At 41.8% G+C, this 27056-nt stretch overlaps 1 protein-coding gene across 1 annotated transcript in view; it reads left to right on the forward strand.

Annotated features, from left to right (window-relative positions):
- Window positions 1–27056, forward strand: part of LOC107375153 (voltage-dependent calcium channel gamma-2 subunit) — a 98301-nt gene that overhangs the window by 50900 nt on the left and 20345 nt on the right. Inside the window, exon 2 of the mRNA XM_015943535.3 lies at window positions 4253–4336. Within this exon, the coding sequence (XP_015799021.1) occupies window positions 4253–4336 (84 nt within the window). The remainder of the gene's footprint in view (window positions 1–4252; window positions 4337–27056) is intronic.

A 27056-nucleotide genomic window follows, 5' to 3' on the forward strand; every position in this document is an offset into this window, starting at 1 on the left:
CTCCGTCAACTTCTCTAGAACACTTTGAACTGGCGTTAAAGATGACGTGGGCATAGTTTTATACTTCGGATGTTTTGGTTTATGGTCGAATGAAAAGATGACAGATTTACCAAGCACCACCAAAACCATGCCTCCGTCAGATCTGGCAGATTCTGATTGGATCAGTAAAAGCAATGTGTCATGTCTTAACGCTACATGTGATCAGTCTCTAGTGGAAACATTTAAAGTTATATTACTTATTATATTCTGTAGGATTATAATATCAAGTAATTAATATTTTCATTTCACAAAATGGTTCACATTTTATTATTGACTGACACTTTGTTTGATTAGCTTATTAAAAATAGAGTTCTTTGATATATTAAAAAGGAAGAGTCCTTTGTCTTCATTCTTCTCTTGTGCTGGAAAGGAAAACAGTTTAGAAGCAGATGCATGAGACCTTGAACAATATCTCATGCAGATTATTTCTTACTGAGGAGAGGGGGAAAATGACGTTTAGGTGGAAAACAGTCATTTCATTCCGTTACAACACTTTGGTACACATCACTGTTTTTTATTAGTGCTTTATAAATAAATTGGAATTAGAGACTTGAGATGAACTTGCATCTCAAAGACTTGGAGTGGGACTTAAAAAACTTCAGACCTGACTCAGACATTTCTCTTAAAAACTTGAGACTTGAATTACGTTTGACCCTCATTCACTTGATTTTTCAGTAAATTTGCAGTGGCATCTATAAATTAATGTCTTGTGAGTCATTCTCTGTGGAGGAAAAATAAGCTCTTGTGGTCCTGTTTCAGGAAGTGGAAGATAGATGGAGATGGGGTGGGGTGGGGGTGGGGCGGGGCAGAAAACGGCACAATTTAGAATTCTATTCACTATTATTCATGATATTTGGATATGTTGTCTCTGATTGGCTAACAGCAACGCAGCTCTTCCACTGCCTCCACTCCTTTGCAACGTTGATGTTTGATCTCCACCAAGCCTGAAGGAGTACTGTCATGCTGTGGAATTGCTAGTGCTAACAGTTAGCTATTACGGTACTTGCAGACACGAGCTCATTACTTTCCTGGCTGGAAAAATCAACAGCTTCCCCCTCCCGGGCCAAGATGGCTGAGTCAATGAATGCTAATACTTCAATGAGGCATAGATCTGTTTGTTTGTTTGTTTGTTTTTTTAACTTAAGCATTTCCTCGTCTATTTTCTTTCTGCAGCTAATGCAGGACATGAGGGTAGAAGACAATTTTCACGTTGAGCATGAATGTGAAATTCAGAGTGGCTGATCATATTTCACAAATAAAAATTAAAAAAACGGTTTTACAGTGAATTTGGTCTTTGTGGACGTAAGGTTTGACTTGGCCATGCACCCCAGAGGTTTAAAAATTCACTTTGACTTGCATTTCAAAGGTATTAAACTGACCTTGGACTTGCTCTTCAAAGATCTTAGACACAACTGGGACTTCAATCTCAAAGATTTGATACTTAATGTGACTTTAAAGACTTTAGAGGTGACTTGGACTCAGAAAAAAAGCACATGGGAACATTTATGCTCTGATTTACTAAACTATAGGGTGGTCAGTGTTACAGATTATTTACACAAAGACAATAGAATCTTATATTTAGACCAAAATTATTCTGCACAGGCCTCTTTTCTGTTGAGACAACAAAAGTATGGTCTTAATTTGAATTGCAGAAGGTGGATAAAAAGGAGTAGTGGAGGGGAGGGGGCAAGGAGGAACGGGGGCTGAATAGGATTTGTTTAAATGAGATTCTGCTCTTCGGGGTATAGGAACATCGTATGTATGTAAGAGACGTGGCAGGTGAAAGACTTAGGAAAAAGTGGGGTGGAGAAGTAGAAGAGAGAAGGATGGAAGGAAGAATGCAATTCCAGATTACATGTGCTCATGGTGCAGTGTGGGTGGGCAAGCGAGGGAGCATTCGAAAGGGAGAGGCAGGGAGAAAAAGTGGTGGGAGAACATGATGGAGTTTGTATCCATCAATGCATCTGTGAAATGATGCATTTAACAAAGTATGAGATAATCCCATGAAGATGCCAGCACTCAGAGCAATAAATTAAAGTTGAAGTCCAAACGCATAAAAAAGTATTTTAATTAAAGTTGTGGGAAGTTGTGGAGGCGATGGAGAGATACTGCATCTGCTTTGTGCATCGCCTAGCAACCACTATATGGGATATTTTATAACGTGAGGAGATGCGTTGGCAACAGTGACAATAATGATGCACAGATTCATATAAGACTGTATAACGTTATCACCATTTTCATTTGGACAGTGTGTTGTTCTTCAGGGAATATGTGAAAAATCACATTGTTGTCTTGATTAAACCGTTCTTGACAATGAAGTAGCATTAACAAAAACATTGATGTAAAGGCACTTCTATAGAGCCACATCACGCATTAAACATGTGGCACTTTAATCAAATATCGATTTATTTTAAAGTTATTGTGTTTAGTTATTGGATTTAGGCTGTGAAGTCCAACGCTCTTTTCTTTCCTGTTAATTTTTTTAGATTATGCCATCTTAACCCATTTTTGTTAACAACACCGTAAATCACATTTACTCATCGTTTCAATTGAAGCATGTACTGAACTCCAAAAATGACTAAGAATTTAAAAAATAGCAGGATGTTTGAATCAAAGGTTCCCTATTTTAGTTACTACTGTCCTTAATAATAATGAAATTAAAAATAAAAATCCAAGAATACAGTTTGTTGTTTATTTCTTGATGTTGGAGTCAAAAGGCTGCCATGAGGGTCTCTACTTCCTCCACTAACACTCCAAACATGGTAAAAAAAACATCCATCCATTTCCTGTCAGTGTTTGGTTTAGAAATTCTGTTCCTATAACAAGCTGTTTCAAAAAGACCCTGTTTGCGACATCACAAATTAGATTAGCATAGAACCCTCATATATATGCAAGAAAGATGGAAGAGCAGCTCTAATCCAAAGCCCTCAGAAATCAGAGCTTCTCAGCCTATAGCAGCCTGAGCGAGGGATGGATGGGCATGGCTAGCTCCAGCTAGTTTTCTTAAGATCACAGAGCCCTGAAATGTCTCATTCTAGAAACTAAGAATGTCAAGAATGAAACTGCTGAAATTGCTTTGTGTGAGAGGGATTTTGTGCAAAGACTTTTGTATTGATCATAGAACTATTATAACTTAACTTCAAAATGTCTAACTTGTCCGCCGTTGGAATATATTTGAAATGTTTCATAGTTGATGGTTTAGGAACTGCTTGACTCTAACTTGTTTTCACCATACATCCACCTTAAAAATTACAATCCTCTGGTTCTTTTTAATTAACCAGGTTTTTGATAACTGCAGCTCCCCATCCTCACCCTATCTACTGTCCTTTAACCCCATCCCATTTCTGACTCTGCTTTGACTTTTTACTCCTGTTCTACCAAACATCTCCTTCTCTGTTGGATTTCTTTTCATTTTTTATTATTTCTTCTGTCACATAAATCAGTCGGTGGAAACTAGTATGTGCTTAGAGAATGATTTAGACATGATTTTATTTCACATTTCTTGGCCAGACGTTGGTTTTTGAAGTCTATGATGAAATGCTTCTGTGTTTGATGATGTTCTTCCATTGTGTTGACTGAGAAGAGCGACTATATAGTGATGTGTGTGTGTGTGTGTGTGTGTGTGTGTGTGTGTGTGTGTGTTTGTAAGCAATCTAAAAGCCAAGCGCTGGTATTTCGTCCTCTAATTGCCAATTACCAAGGGCCCATTTAATTGCAGTGGTTTGGGAGGGCATGCAATTAGCACTGGAGCTGAACCAAGCCACACACTCACACACATAATCCATCTTAATGAGCCACACCATCTCTTCCTTTCCTCCTTCTCCTGCGTTCAGCTAATTCTCTCCTCCTACCCTAATACAATCACGAAAACCCGATTTTGAGGGATTTAGAAGAAACTCCTCCCAGCTCCTTCATCTCACTTTGTATATGCAAAACATTTTTTTCTTTTTCTCCTCTCCTTTGTCTTAATTCCCCACACACAACTCTATCCTGCCTTGTTTTCCTCCGATACTTTCTTTTGTTACTTGATCCCTAAATTTTCTACTTTTTGTGTCGCTACTTTTTGTTTTATGAAAGATTATTGTGAAAATTAACCAAACACAAATAAACGCATGCGTACAATATAGTTCTATCTGTATCTCTTTCGCTCTAAGCTGAGTATCGTCTCCCATACACTCTGATGCATTCTTTCCTCCTCTCTTTTTCCAAACAGGGTCGTTTAAAGGCATGTGTAAGCAGATAGATCACTTTCCAGAGGATGCCGACTATGAGGCAGATGCTTCTGAATACTTCCTGCGTGAGTTTTTCTTTAATTCATACTTCCTGTTTAATGAGCATTTCTTTTTACAATGGTATGAAAGTGGAGAGCAATTCAGAATATGAACCACTCTGCAAAGAATGATGTCAAAATGTTAAGAAATGTCAAAATTGGTAGCCTATGGAAGAAAACTTAGTACCTGTTGTTCTTCTTCTTCTTCTTCTTCTTCTTCTTCTTATTATTATTATTAATATCATTATCGTCATCACCTTTAACATTATCAACATCACTTCTCCTTCTTGTTCTTCTTATCATTATCATTATTATTGTTATTATTAATATCATCATCATCATCATCATCATCACCTTTATCATTATTATCATTGTTATCATTTATTATTATTATTGTTATTATTATTATTATCATCATCCTCACCTTTATCATTATAATCATCATTATCATTATTAATATTACTATTATTGTTAGTATCATCATCATCATCACCACCACCTCCACCACATCATCATCATCATCATTATTATTATTATTATTATTATTATTATTATCATTATCATCATCATCATCATCAATTTTACCATTATCATCATCATCGTTATTATTATCATTATTATTATTAATTGCTGCGTTTTAACCACAAAAAAACAAAATAACAGTATAATATGTTTAATTGTTTTCAGTGGAAGTCTTTACTCCTACAGCTTCCACAAAACTCCTACACTTCCTGCAGTCCTTCACAATAAGAGTCTTAGGCAAGTACACAAACCAAACTCATCAATCTAAAAGAAACTTTTTGTTTCAACAAACAACTTAAAATAAATGTTGTCTTATAAAACTGAAAACTGCAGCTAACTGCTGTAGTTTTGAGAAGTTATTGATTTCAGGCCCATGTATAATATACAGTTTATGTACTAAAATATTTGTATATTCAAAATAAATCTGTTCTGAAAGTCCATCTTTTCCATGCATGGACGCAGGGGGCTGGTGCCCGTCTCCAGCAGTCTTCGGGCAAACAGGTGGGGTTCTCTCCAGATAGGTTGTCATTTCATTGCAGTGTTTTCAATGTCACCATCATGGACGTCACTAGGATTGAGATATAGGGGGGGCTTAGCCCCAGGAGCTTGACCTCGAACGTTTTTTGTCACGCCCTGCAAAAACTTTGTCAATTAATTCATTATCTGAAGAAAATCTAACAAAACCTATTATTTTATCACTTTCCTTTCCTTTCCTACTTTTGTGCATTTTCTCTCTTCTTTTTATAAAAAATAACACTTAATCAGTTAATTAGTGGGGTCTATGTTGAAGAAAGATTTTATGTAAGTCCATTAAAAATTTGATACGTTATATTTCCAAATAAAGATATTCATTTCAGTCTACTGCACTTAACAGGGGGAAATGTTGTAGTCATTTATTTAATTTGTTTAATTACAACTTGTTTAATTATAAATGTTACTGAAATGTGACAATAAAGAACAAATGAATAACTGTCAAACTTTTATTCTGCCAAATGAGTGTGCAGTTGACAGTTTTAATATATGAATAACACTGCTATGATATGGAATAAAGGAGTATATAATTAACTATTACAAGACAAAATAACAGTATATATGAAAATATCCAGCAAGTAGTAGAACTTATAATACAGAAAGTCAACTATACAGATACAACTTGACATAAAGGTTGCAGGTCAGATGATAATTATAGTTTTTTTTCTCAAGTTCTCTTACCTGTTCACTCCTAAATAGAAAACTGTTCAATTTTGCTTGGGAACTTTGTGCTCAGGTAAATGCTCATAACGGTGCGCTCGCCCCTGTTTTCTCTGTAGATCACTGACCTTGACCATGCAGATCTCCTCAGCATCAACCACCTGGTCTCTCTCCTGTTCCTCACTCACTCTCTTGAAAAAATCTTCGTATATCGATCTAGCCAACACATTGAAAAACATTTTCAATTTCTAATGCCAAAACAAATGCTACTATGCCATATAGTTTTCAATCACAATAACTGAAACAGCCATTGGTGGATAGATGGTACAGAATATGGACAACTGTTAGCCTAATATAGCCTATGTTTGGTTGCTCATGATGATGGCATTTTCCATAATGTCACATTAAGCTGCCAAAATTTATGTTAAAGTTAGATGAGTACAATATCTCCTTTCTTTACCATAAGTAAACATAGGAAATATTAAGCAATTGACAACCCACATGGAAAGAATTCATATAAACATATATATGTTTTGATGTAGCTTTTGAATATATGTGACATTATAAAACTGGCTGTTTACTATATTATAGATACATATATGTACCTATAGTATAATATATATATTATAGAAAAAATATATAATATAGAAAAATGGTCAATAATATACACATTCGGCCATATTCTGATTAAGGTTTTTAGTGTGGAGTGATTTTTGTGCCACCAACTGGAGCGTGCAGTGATCAATCTGCAAGAGCACAACCTGCTCTGCAGTCGTATGCAGCCCTCTCTCTGCATGCTCAACTCCGTCTCTGCCTGCACAAATCTCCCTGTTGTTGCTCAATTTGCAATTTACAAAGCAATGTAGCCTCTCTGTCAGCCAATCAGACAGCTCTCCATTATGCAATCAAAGCATGTCCAGGAAATACTGCCAGGAAAATTGCACTTTTTTCAGATAAAGAGGACTTTATATAATATTTAATTAGGTTGATTAACCCTCCTCTTTTCCTGGGACATTTCCACTGTTCACTTCCTTTTACACATCAAGGGCTCATTTACGTCTAACCAAACAGAGAAGAAACACTTTATATGTTGAAATTAAAAGTCCTCTTTAACTGAAAATAGTGCAATTTAACAGTTTTAGGACTGGGCAATGTGTCTTTTCTGGAAGTCAAATATGGTCACCCTAATCATGACACATGAATTACAACAAAGTATCTTCCAGGCAGTGGATGGTGACTGGTAGCTAACCAGCAGCAGAAAGCAGTTTAATAAGCTGTTAAATGGGTGTTTTTCTGTAAAGCAGTATTTCCTGGACATGCTTTGATTGGATAAAACAGAGCTGTCTGTGATTGACTGTTGGAGAGGCTACTTGTTGAGGAGAGCAGGGAGAGATTTGCATCGCAGAGACAGAGTTGAGCCCACAGAGGGCTGTAGCTCCTGCACACAAGCGCAGAGCAGGTTCTGTTTGTGCAGACTCATTACTGTACGCTCAATTTGGTGGCACTAAGTCACTCAATGAACTGGCTGGCTCGTTAATCACGTCACTTCAGGGGAGTTTTCCGACCATTTAACTATGGCGCGGCTTTTCATTATGGTTTGCGGCATGTAAACATGCTAGCGGAGTTAGCGTTAGCATGTCGGTGCGGTAACATTTTCCTCTCTCGTCTGAACTATAACCTTGAAGTATTAACGGTGTGCTGCTGTTGCTGTCTTACCCTAATGTGATGTTGAGTGACTTACAAGAGCGCTGAGCAGGGTTTGCTCATCGATATAAAGGTTTTGCTGTATAACCCCTGCCCCTGACTTGTCAACAAAGCTGCCGGGCTTAAGGGGAGGAAGTCCTTTCTTGATACTTCCTGTGTGCGACGGTGTAGTTCTATATTCATTAATTATTATTTCTGTTTCAGACTAAAAAAAAAATTCTAGGCGCAGCCGTGGTGTGGAGTGTGTCGAGTTTGGTGGCAGGAGAATCTCGTCTCTGCTTTTTGCGGATGATGTGGTCCTCCTGGCTTCATCCAGCTCTGACCTTCAGCTCTTGCTGGGTAGGTTCGCGGCCGAATGTGAAGCGGCTGGGATGAGGATCAGCACCTCCAAATCTGAGACCATGGTTCTCGACCGGAAAAGGGTGGCTTGCCACCTCCGGGTCGGGGGAGAGGTCCTACCTCAAGTGGAGGAGTTTAAGTATCTCGGGGTCTTGTTCACGAGCGAGGGTAGGAGGGATCGGGAGATCGACAGGCGGATTGGTTCGGCGTCTGCAGTGATGCGGACGCTGAGTCGATCTGTCGTGGTGAAGAGGGAGCTGAGCCAGAAAGCCAGGCTCTCGATTTACCGGTCGATCTACGTCCCAATCCTCACCTATGGTCATGAGATTTGGGTAATGACCGAAAGAACGAGATCGCGGATACAAGCGGCCGAAATGAGTTTCCTCCGTAGGGTGGCCGGGCTCAGCCTTAGAGATAGGGTGAGGAGCTCGGACATTCGGGAGGGACTCAGAGTAGAACCGCTGCTCCTCCGGATCGAAAGGAGCCAGTTGAGGTGGTTTGGGCATCTGGTCAGGATGCCTCCTGGACGCCTCCCCGGGGAGGTGTTTCGGGCATGTCCTGCCGGCAGAAGGCCCCCGGGTCGACCCAGGACACGTTGGAGAGGTTACATCTCCAATCTGGTCTGGGAACGCCTTGGGGTCCTGCCGGAGGAGCTGGTGGACAAGGCCGGGGAGAGGACGGTCTGGAGCTCCCTTGGGATGCTGCCCCCGCGACCCGGACCCGGATAAGCGGAGGAAGACGAAGACGAAGACTAAAAAAAAAAAACTCATGTACCAACTACACGTGTCGTGATTGTGTTGAGCATGTAGATGTGAACAAATAAAAAAAAGTTAACTGAAAAAAATAAAATAAACCAAAATGATAGGGGGGCTTGTGATTATTTTAGGGGGGCTTCAGCCCCCCTAAAACGGACCTAACGACGTCAGCGGTCACCATCATTAATTTTTTAGATGTGTTGCACAAAATCTAATTGCAATCAAATGAAACCCTCCTTCTTTGTCATCCTCAGGCTCCAATCATCCATCGACATTTTATAGCTCTTGTGATTTTTTATTCCTGTTCTACGTACTTTAAATTTTATGTAGGATTTATGTCAACCCTCGCTTAATATGTTATGGTGAGGGTATTGTCTTACAGTGGTTAGAGCAAATGTTGTTAGGGACTTAAAAATGACAATTCCTGAAAAGAGTGTGCTAACTTTTAGTAAAAATTAATTATTTGAGTTCACGTTTAAAAAAAAATTCCTAATTTTTCTAAAGAGCTATTCAGAACAAATTTTTAAAAGTTAAACGAATAACCAGAAAAAGGCGACTAACTGAAGGAGAAAATCTGTAGAGGGCAAGAAAAAATCTGAGCAGAGAAACTCAAAACAGAGGGAGGAGGAGGGATTAGGTGGAAGAGGAAGGATGGGGAGAAGGTCACTGATCACTGAAGAGGAAGAGGCAAAAATGGCAAAAGAAAGAGTGATGAGGTTTTCAGAATCAGTGTGTGATAAAGGTATAACAGAGACAAAAAACAAGAGGAGAAGGTTAAGGAGGTGAAGGACAAGGAGTAGGTCACCAGTGCAACGCTGCTGCTCTCCCAGTGGCTCACCAATTAGGACACTTACTTCTATAAATACTCCAGGCTCTGCAAAGTGGGTCACACATCTCCCTCTCCTCCTTCCATCCATCCATGTGTCCCTCTCCTTCCCTCTCTCACTTTGCACCCGTCTGTCTGTCCATCTCCTCCTGTTTGTCTGACGGGTGCTGGATGGAATCCCCAGTGTGGAGCAAAGGATGATGGGGAATAAAGCTGCTGTCGTGTCCAGGTGGAAATGGGTCTTAGAAACCTTTGTAGGCAGACTGCTTCATCTAAGGCTGAACACATGGCACAAAACTGTGACTGCGAAGTTATTCGTTTGAAAGAGGGGTGAAACATCTTCAAGATAACTAGACAAGTTCAGTTGTGTTTGAATAAACTCATGATTAAAGTCAACGAATTTCTTAGCGTCAGGGTTAGGAAATGCAGCAAAGACTTTGCTCTGCCAGCTGGTTTGGCCTCGCTCCATTGTAGGTAGAGCTATAATTCTGGTTTTTCACCAACATCCTTTTTCATTTTTCTTTCATAACAACAGATCATGGGTTTTATTCACCTTTACATGTTTCCACAGCGTCTGCTGTCCTCAGAAGTGTCACTTGATGTTGATGTGGCATGTCTGTTGGGGGTTTTATGCAGATAGCGGAAGATTACCACCCCTCGCTGTCTGTGACTTCTGATTTTTAGTCTTTTTTAATTACAAAATTTTGCAAGCAAATAAATTTTCTATTATGTGAAAGAGAGAGAGAAAATCCACCTAATTATTTTTTCACTTACATTGCTGTACAACGTGTGCGATTCAGGGCATACGTTAAAGTGGAACCTATATAGCCCCAATCATTTAAATTAACTTTATTCCCATCAGAGGACCCACGAACCGACCTGTAGGGGAAGAGACTTACCCCTAATCCACACTGGAGGCATCAGCAGCTCGGAACGTCTTTTTTTTTCAAACATAGTCTATGGGTTGATCCAAACCAGCCGCGGTGCTGAACATCTAAAGATTTTTGCCACGAGCTAGGGATGTGACAATGTCCTGCAGTTACCATAGGGCTAGACAGAAAATCACACACTGTATCTGTGTAAAACATCTACTATTTTTTTTATAAAAGACTATTACAGAGATGTGATTTCTTATCCATGTAGATTACATCAATACATGTGACCCAATGGTTTGTTTGCTTCCAGCATCATTCGACAAGTGCAACAGTGTGTTTTTCATGGCTTTAATCCTGGAGAGAGAGAGGAACAACATCATTTATGACATCAAACAATGGTATCAAATGTGATCTTCTTCTTCTTCTCGGTTTAATGGCGGATGGCACAATTAGACATTGACCGTTGAAGTCTAAAGGGATTTTGTGATCTCGCGAGACCAGCAAGACGGCAGAGATGTAGCGCCGCGTCTGAGATGCTCCCTAGTGTTGGTTGATGTGCAGCGAAACGTGCGTGTTAACCGTCCGCACCGCTGGTGCCTCCAGTGTGGATTCAGGGTTATGGGCTCAACACACAGGAAGTAACAGCGCCTCTCCTCCATTCATTTTAAACGAGACATGTGCGACAGAGCGATAATCCCGGGTCTCCTTCCTGCTAAGAGACACGCGAAAAACGTGCATGTGAAATTTTGCGCTCGTACATGTGTTGTGCACAAGCGAGCCAGCGACGTGATCCCAGAAGGGTGAAAATGTTAAACTTCACCTCTGTAACTCGGACAAAGACCAGTCAGCGGAGGTTTTACTGACTGACCAATGAGCAGACAGGATGCTTCTCAGTGCATCTCTGGGAAAACATGAAGAAAAAATTAATACTACTTGCCATTTTGGATTTCCCAAAGCTTTACAAAATTTATACAAAAGAATAAAGAGATCTTCACAAAAAGGCAGCGGCATGGGGAATTGTGGGTGAATTGGTTGTTGGTGTGGTCTCATATTCACCGTTTCTTTTTCTGTTGGTAATATGGGATGAACTCTAGCAAAAACTTTTGAGACTTCACATCTAATACCTTTTCAACTCTGAACTGCTTTAATAACCCAAATTTCTCTCCAATCGGATGGCCAATCAAAACAATGAAAGACTCGTTATTCGCCCTGTAGAGGAGCTCGTCGCTGGCTTTTGCCGCTGCCGCACGTCGCTTCCCGTGTGTCAGATTATCAAAGCGACAGCGATACGTTTTGCTGATCGCAGTCATTTGTCACCTGCTGTGTGTCGAGCCCATTCGACTCCCAATGACAGACTGCCCCAGTGACTGATGTTTGTCGCTATGAATACATCATGGTGTTCAATGCTCTGATTGGTTCGAGCGCTGTCCAATCGCATGTGGAGACTGTTTGAAGGACAACCATGGATTCTGCCCCTACGACTGAGCTCGGTCATGGTCCGGCTGTATATTTACATACACTTGGCTTGCTAGGTGAGGAATCTCTCACTTATTACAGATATCTTTGAACAGCTTTAGTTTGGAGAAATTGTTAATTAATTTAGACCAAATAGCTGAAAGGAAAAAGGTCAGTTCCCAAACAAAGTTTTCACAAATGTCACAAAACCTCAAAAAAATTCTCATTGGTCCATGCTAGAACATAAACCTTTGGAGGGGTGTTCAAACTGTACAAGACGAAGGCCACAATTTTCTATAATTTTTACTTTTTTAAATTCATTTTATGGATATTTTTTCCCCAGATATCCAGAATCATTCCGGCTGCATGACAAGTGTAAAAGTAAAATGCAAAGGCTTTGCAAGTAAACTGCTGCAAAGCTGCATGGTGGCGCAGTGGTTAGCACTGTTGCCTCGCAGCATGAAGGTTGAAGGTTCGAAACTCGGCTCGGCTGTGGCCTTTCTGCGTGGAGTTGCGTGTTCTCCCCATGCATGCGTGGGCTTCCTCCGGGTACTCCGGTTTCCCCCACAGATCACAACATGCCCTATAGGTTATAAATTGTGAGTCGCTTTGGATAAAAGCGTCTGCTAAATAAATAAACATAAACATAAAATTTCATGCCGCTCTGCAATGAGAATTTGTGAAATGTTCCTAAAATAGAAGTTGAATGAGTTGCAATGTTTTTTATTTGTTTGTTTGTTTGTTTTATATTGTATTTGCATGACAAATAAGAAACCAGATAAGTGATTGGTTAAACTGCATTTTTATGACTAAAATGAAAATTTATTATCTGGAAAGAGAATAGAAGATGTGTCGTATTTTTTTATTGTGATTCCAATAATTGAAACCATTCACAAGTCATACCTTTGCGTCAATGACATTTTTCCTACACTTTGAGGAAACTACACTGAGTTCTTTTCAATCTCTGTGGATGACCGGTTTGGTGCCTGTGGAAGTATAGTTCATGAACGTGTAATTATTAAGTCACAAAACTAACTGCCTTCATAGGAGTAACTACAGAACAAACAGCTATAATTATCACTAAAAACAGCTTAAATGTCATTCACAAACACGGAACAATCCTGTGCTGAATGTTGTAGCAATGCGGAGACTTATTTTTTCTCCGGACAGCGACTTGCAAAAATCATTTGTTGTAGGAAAACACATCGGAAGCGTTATTTTGTGAACCCTCCTGCTCTGGAAGGTCTAAAATCGGGTGGGCATCTTCACTTTGAAAAAAAAAAAGATAAAGAGATTAGAAAACAAGGGTATGGGTGATTTTAAAATGCTATTCCTCAGTATATTTATGCTTCTCAAGTCTTTAAAATCAGTGTACCAGTAATACAGCTGCAACTGTAGCATCTCCCCAGACTAATACTTCACAGACCATTGGATTTCAAAAGTGCACAAAATGTCTTTATGTTAAAATTGTGTGGTCATTTGTTTTTGTTTTCTTCTTTTTTTTCTTTTCTTAGTTATTTCAGCTGATTAATGTTTACATAGAGATGTATTCGTTTTTTAACGATGGCTTAGTTGGACAGACTAATTTGTACATAAATAAATCTGTCAGTTCTTATTCCTGAGGTTGAATTGGTCACTTAAAGTCACTAAATGTTGCCATTTTGGATTTCCCAAAGCTTTACAAAAAGTATACAAAAGAATAAAGAGATCTTCACAGCTGAACTTCAGCTACAGCTGGGTCTAACGTTGTTTCTGTTACCTTTCATATTAAAAATCCAAACTATGATGCAAAAGCAGCTTGTAGCAAATTCACATTAAAACTGTTTAATAGTGTGAAATGTTTCAGAATCACTCCTACGGCTAATAAGTTTACCCACCCTGGTGGATTTTTGAATTTTGGGGCCATTTGTATAAAAAAAAATAATAATAAAAACACAAGCATATTTTTTCCACTCATGGCCAGTGATATTATGAGACCATTTATTGTGGAAAAAATGTGTGAACTCATTTCAAATCATCATAACAAAATAAAATACCAAAATGACCCTGTCGAAAAGCTTAAACACCCCAGTTCCTATTGGCTTGGAGTCTTTTGTGGTAGAAGGTTCTGCATATAATCTAATGGTAAAGCAGCCCATTCTTCCCGGTAAATTCATGGACCGTCTGTTATGAACAGTGCGTTTGAGCTTTCCTAGGGCTGGGCGATATGGACCAAAACTTATATCTCAATATTTTTTTTTGTTGAATTCCCATATACGATATATATCTCGATATTTTTCTTCCTGTAAAATATTTACAAGTTAACTCACTTCAAGCTGTCGTGAGAAAGTATATACATAAATCAGTAGATTAAATGCATAAAAAAAGTATTGATTCTTGTCTAACTTTAACCTTTGTGCCTATTCTCTACCAGTCTGAGCTTTAGAAACAGAGATGGAGATGGCTGACGTAAAGACCTGGCCATTTCATGTTGGTGTGATAAAAATGCAGCATTTCAGGTTACAACAGCAAAAATGAAAGACAGACTCATCCAGGTCTGATTAAAAAATAAATAAATAAAAACGACTCAGCCGGCCCTAAATAAGTTACCGCCGGCTCACCAGTCAAATGCCTGCCTTGCCTGATGGCCATTAAAGCTATGCTCGTATCCCATTTTCCTTCCAAGGTTTTTAGTTTTACCACAAACATTTTTTCTGTCTGACTGTCGTTTGGTTTGAACAAAACCCATAATTTTCTACTTCTGTATCAGTGTTCCAACACTGCTGATGGGCATTCTCAGGATCTTGGATATCGTTTTATATCTCATAGATCCTGTGACAGTTCTTTTGCATTCCACATTACTCAGAAACTGGAATCATCAGTGCAGCTGGGATTGAAGATGCTGGGGTTTGTCAGGCACCCAACAACGCACACCAGATTTTATAATCACACACTGATTGCAATGAAACTGATCACAGGTGAGGATGGTTACCTGTTGCAGCCATTCAAACCAATTAGTGTCAAGTTGTGTGCATGTTTCAGTCCAAAACCACTAGGATGTGTAAATTTTTCAACAGTGATTTGGTATTTTATTGTGTTATCGTATTTTGAAATGAGTTTGCACTTTTAGTCACAATAAATGGCTTCAGAGCGTCACTGACCATGAATGAAAAAAGGTGTTTTTGTTTACATTAATATTTCTTGAGAAATGGCTAAAAAAAATGTGACAAAAATCCACCAGGGGGTGTGTACGTTTTGGCATAGATGTACAACTGTTTAAATTTTATGGCTAGTTTAATTTAAGCCTGTCTGATTTGTGAATCAAATAACTGAGACGTGTGGAGATGTGAGGCAGTGCAGCAGCTTCTGGTCTGTTTTGTTCCATCAGAATGAACAAATTGTTTCGTCTCAAATTCTGGCTAAAGGTACCCAAAACACGAAGAAACAGTGTTTATCACTGTGACATGGATCGAAGACATCATCCATGTGTCTTTGGCTTTTTTTGTCTCCTTCTCTATCCCCAAGGACCTTTACAGCCCCCTTCACCCCCACTGTTTACTCCATCTCTCTCTCTCTTTCTCTCTCTCTCTCTCTCTCTCTCTCTCTCTCTCTATCTCCCTCTCTCTCTCTCTCTCTCTCTCTCTCTCTCTCTCTCTCTCTCTCTCTCTCTCTCTCTCTCTCTCTCTCTCTCTCTCTCTCTCTCTCTCTCTCTCTCTCTCTCTGTGTCTCTCTCTCTGTGGGTGAATTTGCATGTGTGGTTATGTAAGTGAGAGAGGAGTCAGCCTTCATCAGCCCTTGTATTGTGAGCTACAGAGAGGGAACAGTGCACCACCCTTATCTTTCACAACAGCATACACAAACAGAGCATATTAACCTTGATGTTTTGGCTTTTTAATTGTGTCATAAAGGCACATATCTTGTTGCAGTGTGAAAAAGTAAAGGGATAGTTCAGACATTTTTGAAAACATTGCTGGATGGGCGGACCATATACAGTGTCTCACCTGCAGTGGGTAGCCATCTTTCAGTTTGGAGACTCAGGGAGGAATATTACATGGAGAAGTCCAGCTAACATCATCTGAAACAAATCGAACTTCTAATTTTTCTGTTCTGTCACATAAAGGGGTTTTAGATGTTTTATTCTTGAAAAGTTTCAGTACCTTCCAGAATGAGCTGTTTCAAGGCTCTGTCACTTTAAGAAAACAAGCTGGAGCTGGCCATGCCCACCCATCCCTTGTTCAGGCTGCTAATAGATGAGAAGCTCTGAAATCTGGTAGGAGCTCAAAGTAGAGTCGCTGTTCCTCCAACAGCTCTCTCTTGCATGTGAGAGGTGGTTCTATGCTTGTTGTGACATCACAAATAGGAACTTTTTGAAATGGGTCATTACAGGCAAATAATTGGATTGGTCTTTTTTTCACGTCTTTCCACATTTTAAGTGTTTATGAAGGCGTTTGAGATCCACGTGGCAGCAAAGGAAGTAAAAGCTGATGAATTTGTTCCGTTTAAACTAGGAATGTGTTAAAAAAGAAACTGATAATCAGTGTTGGGAGTAACGCCGTTTAAATATAACGGCGTTCTTTTTTAGGTAACATAATAATCGAATTAATTACTTTTCCCACTGTTGCAACGCCGTTACCGTTACTGGGGATGGAAGGTTTTGCGTTACTATGTGCTTGTCGAACGTTGAGCAACAGTGTGAGGCTTTCTGACCGCCACACTTCAGCTGCAGCCAGGGAGAGAGAGGTGTCGGTAACGCACTTACAAACACGATGATGATTGGCCGGGTGGGCGGAGACCCTCTGTGTTCTCACTGTCTCCATCACTGCATGCTGTGGACCCAACAGAGCAGTGATGGGAATAACGTCATTTAAAATAACCACGTTAAAAAAAAAATATTTCCTTCTGTAACGAGCAAACTAATTAATTATCGTCTTCTTTTAACAAAACGATCGTTTCTGTTACTGATAAGGAAATGCGTGCGTTAAGCAGCGCGGTGTGTTGAAGCTGTCATCAGCTGATGAGCTAAAGAGGTAGTTTTCATCCAAGCGCATCACGGCCCGTGAAGAACGAGGAAGACGTGATGAATATCTACGGCTGCAGACCTGCAGATTCGTTGCTGCAGCAGCGAATCTGCAGGTCTGCAGCCGTGCCCTTCTTAGCGTGACAGCGGGACTTCCCGAAGGTCCGCTCACCCGTTCACCGCTCAGACGTCCTGATCTTCTACCTTCTGTTGGATTGTTCATAATGTTTGCATTCCGTACTGATTGTCCTGTGTGTTTTGCCGTAGTGGCAACGGGGAGTGGGAGTGGTTATGTGGTACCGACGAGCGGCAAATAAAGTAAATGGTGGCTCGTGAAGCAGGCTAAGAATACTTATTCACAAGTTTGAGAGTGGAACATTGCATGGTAACAGAGTAATTCGAACTAAACGCCCACTGTCAGCGCGAAATGGATTCGTCAGGAATTCCTGCACCACGAATGGACTGGGATTCAGCTAATCTTCCCGATATCTGGCAGAGGTTCGTACAACTTGTGAAGTTAATGTTTAGCGGTCCGCTAAGTGGCAAGCCCGAGGAGACCCAGTGCAGCTATCTTCTTCTGTGGGTAGGAGAAAGAGGCGGAGACATTTACAACACATGGCAGCTATCTGAGGAAGAAGCTAAAAAGCTGACCACCTACCTCGACAGGTTTGAACAGTACCTCATGCCTAAAACGAACACCATTTCTGCCAGATATAAGTTTAATGACAGGCTCCAAGGGGAAGGGGAGTCATTTGAACACTTTGTGACAGAGTTAGTTACTCGTCAAGCAGTGCGGCTATGTGAACAGTGATGAAATGGTCTGAGACAGGATTGTCTTTGCAACCAGTTTCCCACAAGTCAGAGAAAAACTGCTGAGCCAAGGGTCAGATTTAACTCTAGAAAAAGCCATAGACATTGCACGCTCCTATGAGATCGCACAAACCCAATTGAAAGCCATGGTCGACCCACACGCAAGCCTGCAGGGAGCAGCGCCTGCGCATGCAGTATCCACTAAGCGCCAGAGTACTTAGCAGAAACATAGGAGGGCACCTCATCACAATAAGATGGGAAAAGTGTGCGGAAGATGTGCACGTGCACACAGCCAGAAGGAGGAGTGCCCTGCAAAATGGAGGAGGTGCAAAAAGTGCAACAAAATGAACCACTTTGCCAAAGCATGCCGTTCATAAGCACCAAACCAACACAACCCGGTGTGTTCTATCAACCCTGACACTCCAAGCGATGAAGCGGGGCTATTCATAGAGTCCATAACAAAGTGCAATGAAGGGGAGGCTGATGAACAGGCTTACGCTGACGTAGAAGTAGGCTCACTTCATCGCACCGTGAATTTTAAGCTTGACACAGGAGCCACTGCCAACGTCATCCCTGCCCGATTGTTTAAGAAGCGTTTCAAGCAGGTCAGCTTGGCACCGCCCACATGCACACTATCTATGCTATGGAGGAGAAAAACTCAACATCAAAGGCACCTGCCAGTTGAAGTGCAGATGGAAAGACATTCACAAGATGCTGACCTTTGAAATAGTAGAAACTGCAGCGCCTCCCATCCTAGGGTTGAGAGCATGCCTAGATCTAAACCTAGTCAAGCTGGTCATGTCAGTACAGATCACAGGCATCATGGAGGAGTTTGCTGATGTGTTTAAAGGCATAGGGAAATTCCCAGGAGAATGTGACTTACACATTGACCCAGACACCATGCCCGTCGTGTGCCCTCCACGGAGGATCCCTTTCACACTGCGGGAACGACTGAAGCAGGAGTTGGACGACATGGAGAAAAACGGCATAATCATCAAAGTAAAAGAACCCACAGAATGGGTAAACGGACGGGTGGTTGCAGAGAAACGTAATGGGAATCTCAGAGTGTGCCTTGATCCTCGCGATTTAAACAAAGCCATCAAAAGACCCCATTACCCGCTTCCAACACTGGATGATATCACACCAAAGCTGGCAGGAGATCAGTACGTTAGTGTCATGGATGCTCGCTCCGGCTATTGGGCCATCCAGTTAACCACCAAGTCATCGCTCCTCACTACCTTCAACACGACCTTTGGCAGGTACCGCTTCCTGCGCCTTCCTTTTGGGATAATATCAGCACAGGACATTTTCCAAAGGAAAATCGATGAGCCATATGAAGGGCTCAATGGGGTGGCAGCCATCGTGGATGACATCCTTGTGTTCGGCAGGACAAAGGAGGAACACGACGACAACCTCCGTGCCATGCTTGAGTGCACAAGGGAGCGAGGCGTGCGTCTCAATCCAGAGAAATGTGTCATAGGAGCCACAGAAGTGAGTTACTTTGGACACAAACTCACCCGCGAGGGCATCCAGCCAGACCCAAAGAAACTGCAGGCCATAAAAGACATGCCACCTCCTGAGAACAAGAACGAGCTCGAGACAATTTTTGGAATGGCTAATTACCTGTCCAGATTTGCACCACGGCTATCAGAAGTAAATGCACCGCTGCGTCAGCTGCTCAAGCAAGATTCGGAGTTCATAAGGGATCAGAATCACGACAGTCTTCCAGCAAATGAAAGACCTCATAACCAGAGAACCAGGCCCCGTACTGGCATAATACGACACGACCAAGGAGCTACGACTACAGGTAGATGCATCGAAGTATGGTTTGGGAGCTGTGTTGATGCAGGACGGACACCCAATAGCATATGCTTCAAAGACACTGACCCCAACAGAGATCAACTATGCACAGATTGAAAAAGAGCTCTTTGCAGTGTTGTTTGGATGCAAGCATTTCCACACCTACCTATACGGCAGAAGAGTCCTCGTCGAGTCAGACCACAAGCCGTTGGAGCACATACTGAAGAAGCCGATCTCTGTAGCCCCTGCTCGTCTGCAGCGCATGCTGTTACAGCTGCAGAGGTACGACATAGAGATTGTGCACCGGCCCGGAAAAGACATACCTGTGGCCGACACACTGTCCAGGAAACCAGTGCTCGACCAAGACAGCACGCTGAGCGAAGGCATGGAAGACCAGATCCACTCAGTGACAAACAGCCCCCCAGTAAGTGACAAAAAGCTCTTGGAGATACAGGCTGCAACAAGATGCGACCCGCAGCTCACCCTGCTGAGGCAAACCGTGCATGATGGCTGGCCTGAGGACAGAAAAAAAAATGCCCCAAAACCCTGTTGGACTTCTGGAATTTCTGAGATGAAATTTCGCACTTCCATGGCATCATCTTCAAAGGTGACAAAATCATAGTGCCCACAGCCCTAAGAAACAATGTGCTGGAGAGAATCCACACTGGGCACATGGGGATTGAGAGGAGTAAGCAGAGAGCGAGGGACGCCCTCTTCTGGCCAAGCATGGGCAGGGACATAACTGCCACGGTGGAAAACTGTTCCATATGTCAGGAGCGGCGCGCAGCGAATCCCAAAGAACCTCTCATTCCACACCAGATTCCTGAGAGACCATAGCAGGTCGTGGCCTCAGATCTCTTCACATGGCGTGGACGGGACTACTTAGTAATTGTGGACTATTACAGCCACTACTTTGAGGCTGAAAGGCTATTCTCTACCACCGCAGGGTCCGTCATCAAAAAGCTCAAGGCCATATTCGCCAGGCATGGTATACCAGAGAAGCTTGTCTCGGATAACGGCCCACAGTATAGCTCTCGAGAGTTCAAGGATTTTACAGTCACATGGGACTTTGTCCACATGACCTCAAGCCCTTTATACCCACAAAGCAACGGCCTTGCTGAAAGAACAGTTCAAACGGCCAAATCAGTTCGGGATAAAGCTCACGCACAGGGAGTAGATCCATACCTGTCTCTATTGGAACAAAGGAACACGCCAGTCGACGGCTTCAGATCACCAGCGCAGCTCCTCATGAGTCGACGGCTGCGCTCAGTGATTCCCATCACTGGACACCAGCTGTCACCTCGCATCATAAGCCAGATGGTCGTGCAAAAAACACGGATGGAAAGGCAAGAGCATCAAAGGCACTACTACAATCGCAACGCCACACCACTACCGAGGCTGCAGCAGGGTGACCACATTCGCTTTCAGCACGAGTCTGGAAACTGGAAACCGGCTGTCATCATCCGACCTGCAGAGACTGCCCGCTCTTTCCTGATCCGCACTGGTGAAGGACAGACTATACGGCGTAACCGACGGCACCTGAGAGGCGCCAAGGCGGCACCGGCACCTCCAGCACCAATATCCGATCTGGTAACCCAGCCAGATAGTGCTGCTCAACAACAAAAAGAGCCCCTGTCGCCATCCAGAGACACTACAACACCAACCAGGGATACTAGCTCTGCCCTGACCACCAGATCAGGACGAGTGGTCAAACCAAGGGTCATTCTTAACCTGTGATTGTAAAGGGTGTAGGCGGGATGTTCTATTTGTGGACATAAAACACCAACGTTGCACAGCAACTCTGTGAGTCCTTTTGTTGTTAGCCAATCCGGGGCGAGATGTCCAAATATCAGGAAATAAGACTCCAGACCCTGCCATCTGACGCTCAGCTCTGATGCGTGTCACTACCAGTTCCTGGAAATGGTGCACCGGTATATTTTTCCCCCGGAGAATGACTTACAAGACATTAATTCCAACGAGAGACCTCTGCAAATGTATTTAATTAAGAAATGTTCCACTTCTTTAATAATTGTTAGACATTTGTGTTGCTGTAGCTCTTAAAAATGAATTACACCTCACCACTTCATCTCAAATAATCAGAGCTTTCCCCTTCTTCTTGCATTAGAAGGTGAGTGAGTGACATGTTTATTTTTTCCTGTGGGATTACCTATAAGGGCTTGCTGCAGCACTGCTGACATTGCTCAGTATTATAAACCCACTTAACCTACCAGCTACTGCTGATAAAAGCTCTGGCATGGACATGCTGACCTCAACCCTACAGTACATGCCTGAACTGCTACTTGTAAGCAAAAAACAAAAAACGCAGGAGGGGTGAGTATTTACCCACCTAGTCCAGACTATAAATGCCATTCGGTATGCATTTAGGCATAAACACAGGAAGATAAAACATCATAATTGTGTGTTCAGAAACTCAATAATGAAATGTCTCATTAAAACTGCAAAGATAAAAATCTTTGTAGGCAAAACTTCTCCATGTGGTCTTATGAGATGATTACATTGTTGAAAAAGTAAATTGCGGCTGGATTATTCTCGTGTGTCTTTATGTATAGTCATTAATAATAATCATTCTCAAACTAATTGTTTTTTCCATTTAATAACTGGAGAGCACATGACTAATGAGGTTAAATAAAGCAAAGCTGACAAAATTTTCACCTGTTGCTTATTGCAGCTAAAGAGAAAACAACCCTGAATAAATTAGAAAAAATGCTTTGTTATCTTTACTTCTTCATTTGTTTTTATTTATTTATTTTTTTTTACTTTTATTTGGCAAACATAGGCATAACCATTTATGTGTGTGAGTGTGTTTTCATAACCTTTTTGCAATTAGAAACTTAGGAACCCTTAGGAACAAGCTGGGAGAAGCTGGGAAGTCTGGAGTTAAAGTTTTCATATGAAAAGATTTTATTTATTTTTATTTAACCAGGAAAATCCTTTGAGAACAAATCTCTTTTGCAAAGGTGCCCTGGCCAAGAAGGCCGCCATAAAAATTCCATGTGAAAATGCAGTTAGTTAAAACAATAAAAGTTAAAACATAAAATTTTAAAGTTACAGGAGTTCAATGAAAATTAGTAAATAACACACACACGCGCACACACACACACGTGTGTCTGTACACACACACGCACACAAACATAAGCACCAGCATACACACAAATACAATGGGAAAGACGTACCAAACATGATGCATTGATATTACAGTGATTCACTCAACATGAGGGAATGGAAGTTTTCGTCTTGACCTACATCATAGGCTTATCTTAACTTCGGAGGCACGAATGTGCCTGCTTCCTGTTCCTTTACTAGCCACTTAAATTGACCAAAAGAGACCGGGTTTTCTAGTTTTAAGTGATTCTGTAGCTGGTGCCAGGCTGATGGAGCAGAGATCCTAAATGCTTGCTTACCTAATTCTGTACGAGGTAAGCAAGCATTTAGGAAGCATTTGCAAGATTGTCTCAGTTTTTATATTACGTCATGTAAATGGTTAATGGCCTGTTTTTATATAGCACCTTCCAAGGTTCTACAACCCCCTAAAGCACTTTACAAAAGTCATTTAGCTACATTCAGACACAGGTGATAATGAGCTACATTGTAGCCACAGCTGCCTTGAGGCGCACTGACAAAGCGAAGCTGCATCAGCCCCTCTGACCACCACCTGCAGGCAAGGAGGGTGAAGTGCCTTGCCCAAGGGCACAACAACTGTGGCAGGCTGAGCAAGGCCCAAACCTGCAACCCTCTGGTTACAGGATGGGCACTTTACTTCTCTTCCACCTTCACCCATGTGCATCACATGATCAAGTCATTTATAAAACGTGTCAACTTCAGACCGGCGGGCTGCTCTGTAGAGACTTAGAAAAGTTCAGCTTATATATCCGACTAATACTGAGTGGCAGTTATGTATAACTGCAGTGGGCTGTATGGGATGGCGGGAAGGCTTAGCAAAAAAATAAAAAATAAAAATATGTATTGCCTACAATATATCAAACAACAGAGTAAGAATATAATTATTTTTTTACAGATATCTTAACAGAACGGGATTCTTTTAAAGAAGAAAACTTCCGATTGCTGCTTTAAGTAAGGATGATCATGGATAATTGTGCAACCCCCCAAATAAAAACGTAATATCTTCATTAAATTAACATTTTTAGAAGGGATGTAATGCAGTTGTAAAGATCTACTGTTGCTGTTTTATTCAGCCTTTAAATAAAATGATTTTGAAGCTTTCCCAAATTCCCCTGTCTAAAGGTCTAAACCTTACTGCTCACAGAGATAGAAACGCACAGAATCCTCATTTGCTCTAAACCCTCTGAAGTGGAAACACTTTGCAGTCTTTGTGTTGCTAAAATTAGGCATCTGGATAATAATGTTTCTTGTTGAGATACTAGGAGACGTATGACGTCGCCCAGCAATGACGTCACCTAACTTGCTGATGCCTCTGCAGCTATTTTGGGCTGACATGAGGGCATATCACGATTTACATGAGTAATGTGGGATGATAATGACTGGCAGGCAATGTGAGCCTCCCTCTGTGTGTGTGTGTGTGTGTGTGTGTGTGTGTGTGTGTGTGTGTGTGTGTGTGTGTGTGTGTGTGTGTGTGTGTGTGTGTGTGTGTGTGTGCGTGTGTGTGTGTGTGTGTGTGTGTGTGAGTGCTTTATTCATGCACGCATGTACAGAGGGACATGCAAACACTCATCTGGGAACTAATTTCTTATTATCAGTATTTGAAGTAGATTAATTTATCATCTACACACGATTCTAGCTGCATGATTCTCTGCAAGAGTCAAATGCACATAAAGATACACCCACTCGCACAGATAGTTTTTCCCCAGAGTTCACACATGTTCTCTGCTTCTGAGTTTTCTGTTGTGGGCGAATTGCATATGTGTGCCAGAAGTTAGATAGGTGAGTGTGTGTGTGTGTGTGTGTGTGTGTGTGTGTGTGTGTGTGTGTGTGTGTGTGTGTGTGCGTGCGTGTGTGTGTGTGTGTGTGTGTGTGTGTGTGTGTGTGCGTGCGTGCGCGTGTGTGTGCGTGCGTGTGTGTGTGTGTGTGTGTGTGTGTGAACAGATTGTTCATGCACAAATACAGTAGGATACAGTGTGTTTAGGAAACACCCCACTTTAGAGTGAGTAGGTTGGAGGCTGATCAATGAGTGCATTCACTCTGTAGCTTGTTGAGCTTGCGTGTGTGTGTGTGTGTGTGTGTGTGTGTGTGTGTGTGTGTGTGTGTGTGTGTGTGTGTGTGTGTGTGTGTGTGTGTGTGTAATAAAATAACAAGAAGGTTCTGCACTGTAGATTGTGCATACACATCTCACAGTGTGTATGTGTGAACCCAGGGAGCTCCCATGGTGGTGTCCACCCCCGCCTCTATAATTCAGCTACAATTACAAGACTCCCCTCTGCTGCAACTAATGAAACCATAAGTCAGTGATACACACACACACACACACACACACACACACACACACACACCACTGCAGTAGAAGCAACCAAGAAGAGGGAGGAATAAAAAGGAAGATGGAGGTGAGAAGGAGGTGTAAAACTGTTGTTTTGTGAGTGTACTTCAACAGCCCTCTACAATCTAAGAAATGGAATGTTAAATTTACTTAAACAAGTTACTTCCACTGGTTGCACTAAAAGTAGTTGCTTAAAGCTGCAATGACAAATCTGCATAAAAAGCTAACCTGTAAACTAGGGTTTGGACTCGATAAGAATAAATTAATTAATCTTGATCAATCGCATTTTAATCGTTCACGACAATTTACACCCAAGCAAATTTTTTTTTATTAAAAATAATGTTAGTGAGGGACAGGTGACATTCCCACACTTTAATCTCTTTAATCAGCTTGACCCACTCCCATCTTCCCTGGTTAAATCCTGCCTCTCATCCCTGTTACCCTTCATTTGCTCCATCATCCATGCCTCCCTCCAGACTGGAATCGTTCCCTCAGCCTTTAAAACTGCAGCCCTAACCCCATTTCTCAAAAAGCCCGGCTCAGACCCAAACAATTTTAATAACCTTCGCCCCATCTCCAACTTACCATTTATCTCTAAGATACTTGAAAAAGTTGTTGCTAACCAACTACACTCTCATCTATCCAGCAACTCCCTCTACGAAGTCTTCCAGTCTGGTTTCCGCCCCCACCACAGCACAGAAACGGATCTGATCAAAATCACAAACGACCTCCTTCTTGCAGCAGACTCAGGCCAGATTTCCATTCTCATCCTACTCGATCACAGTGCAGCATTTGACACCATCTCACACACAGTTCTACTCCATAGACTATCCACCATCGGCATTTCAAAAACTCCTCTAAATTGGCTCAAATCATATCTATCTAATCGCACTCAATTCGTCCAACTGCGCACCTTCCACTCCAACCCCAAGACAGTTACCTCTGGAGTTCCTCAGGGCTCAGTCTTAGGTCCCCTTCTTTTCATAATCTACTTACTCCCACTTGGCAATATCTTCAGGAAATTTAATATTCATTTTCACTGCTACGCTGATGACACCCAGCTCTACTTCTCTACCCAACCAAACCCCCCACTCCCTTCATCCTCCCTTCTCAGTTGCCTCACCGAAGTCAAATCCTGGTTTGCTTCTAACTTTCTACAGCTCAATAGTAATAAGACTGAGATCCTCCTCATTGGCACCAAGTCATCTCTATCCAAGACCAGTTCATTCTCACTCAGCTTTGACAACACCACACTTCTCCCCACCGCCAAAGCTAAGAGCTTGGGTGTCATCTTAGACAACACCTTATCTTTCATTCCTCATATTAACAACACAATAAAAACTGCTTATTTTCATCTTCGCAATATCAATCGGCTCCGCCCCTCCCTCAGTAAGCACTCCACTGCTATTTTGGTCCACAGCCTGGTCACCAGTCGCATTGATTACTGTAATGCCCTCCTCTCTGGTCTCCCTTTAAAATCACTCAACAAGTTACAGTTAGTCCAAAACTCAGCTGCCCGGATAATCACCAAGACCTCCACTTTTGATCACATCACCCCTGTCCTGCAACAACTTCACTGGCTCCCTGTCAAATACAGAATTGACTACAAGATACTTCTTCATGCCTTTAAAGCCATCCATAATCTCGCTCCCCCATATCTTTCTAATCTCCTCCACATTGTCACTCCCACTCGCTCTCTCCGATCATCATCTTCACCTTCCCTGTCCGTTCCTCGCACTCGACTTAGTACTATGGGAGCCAGAGCTTTCAGCCACTCAGCTCCAAAACTCTGGAACACTCTACCGCCCGACCTCCGCAATATAAACTCCTTCTCAACCTTCAAGTCTCAACTCAAAACTCACATGTTCCGCCTGGCTTACTCACTGTAACTGTCCTCCATCCATCTACTCTTTTTAGTCTATTATCCATCGCACTGCTCCGACTCCACCTTTGGGAATTACTTTTAGCATTTATTTCTTGTTGTTTGTATTGCTTGCTTGTTAT

This window comes from Nothobranchius furzeri, chromosome 6 (assembly GCF_043380555.1).
Source record: "Nothobranchius furzeri strain GRZ-AD chromosome 6, NfurGRZ-RIMD1, whole genome shotgun sequence".
NCBI lineage: Eukaryota > Metazoa > Chordata > Actinopteri > Cyprinodontiformes > Nothobranchiidae > Nothobranchius > Nothobranchius furzeri.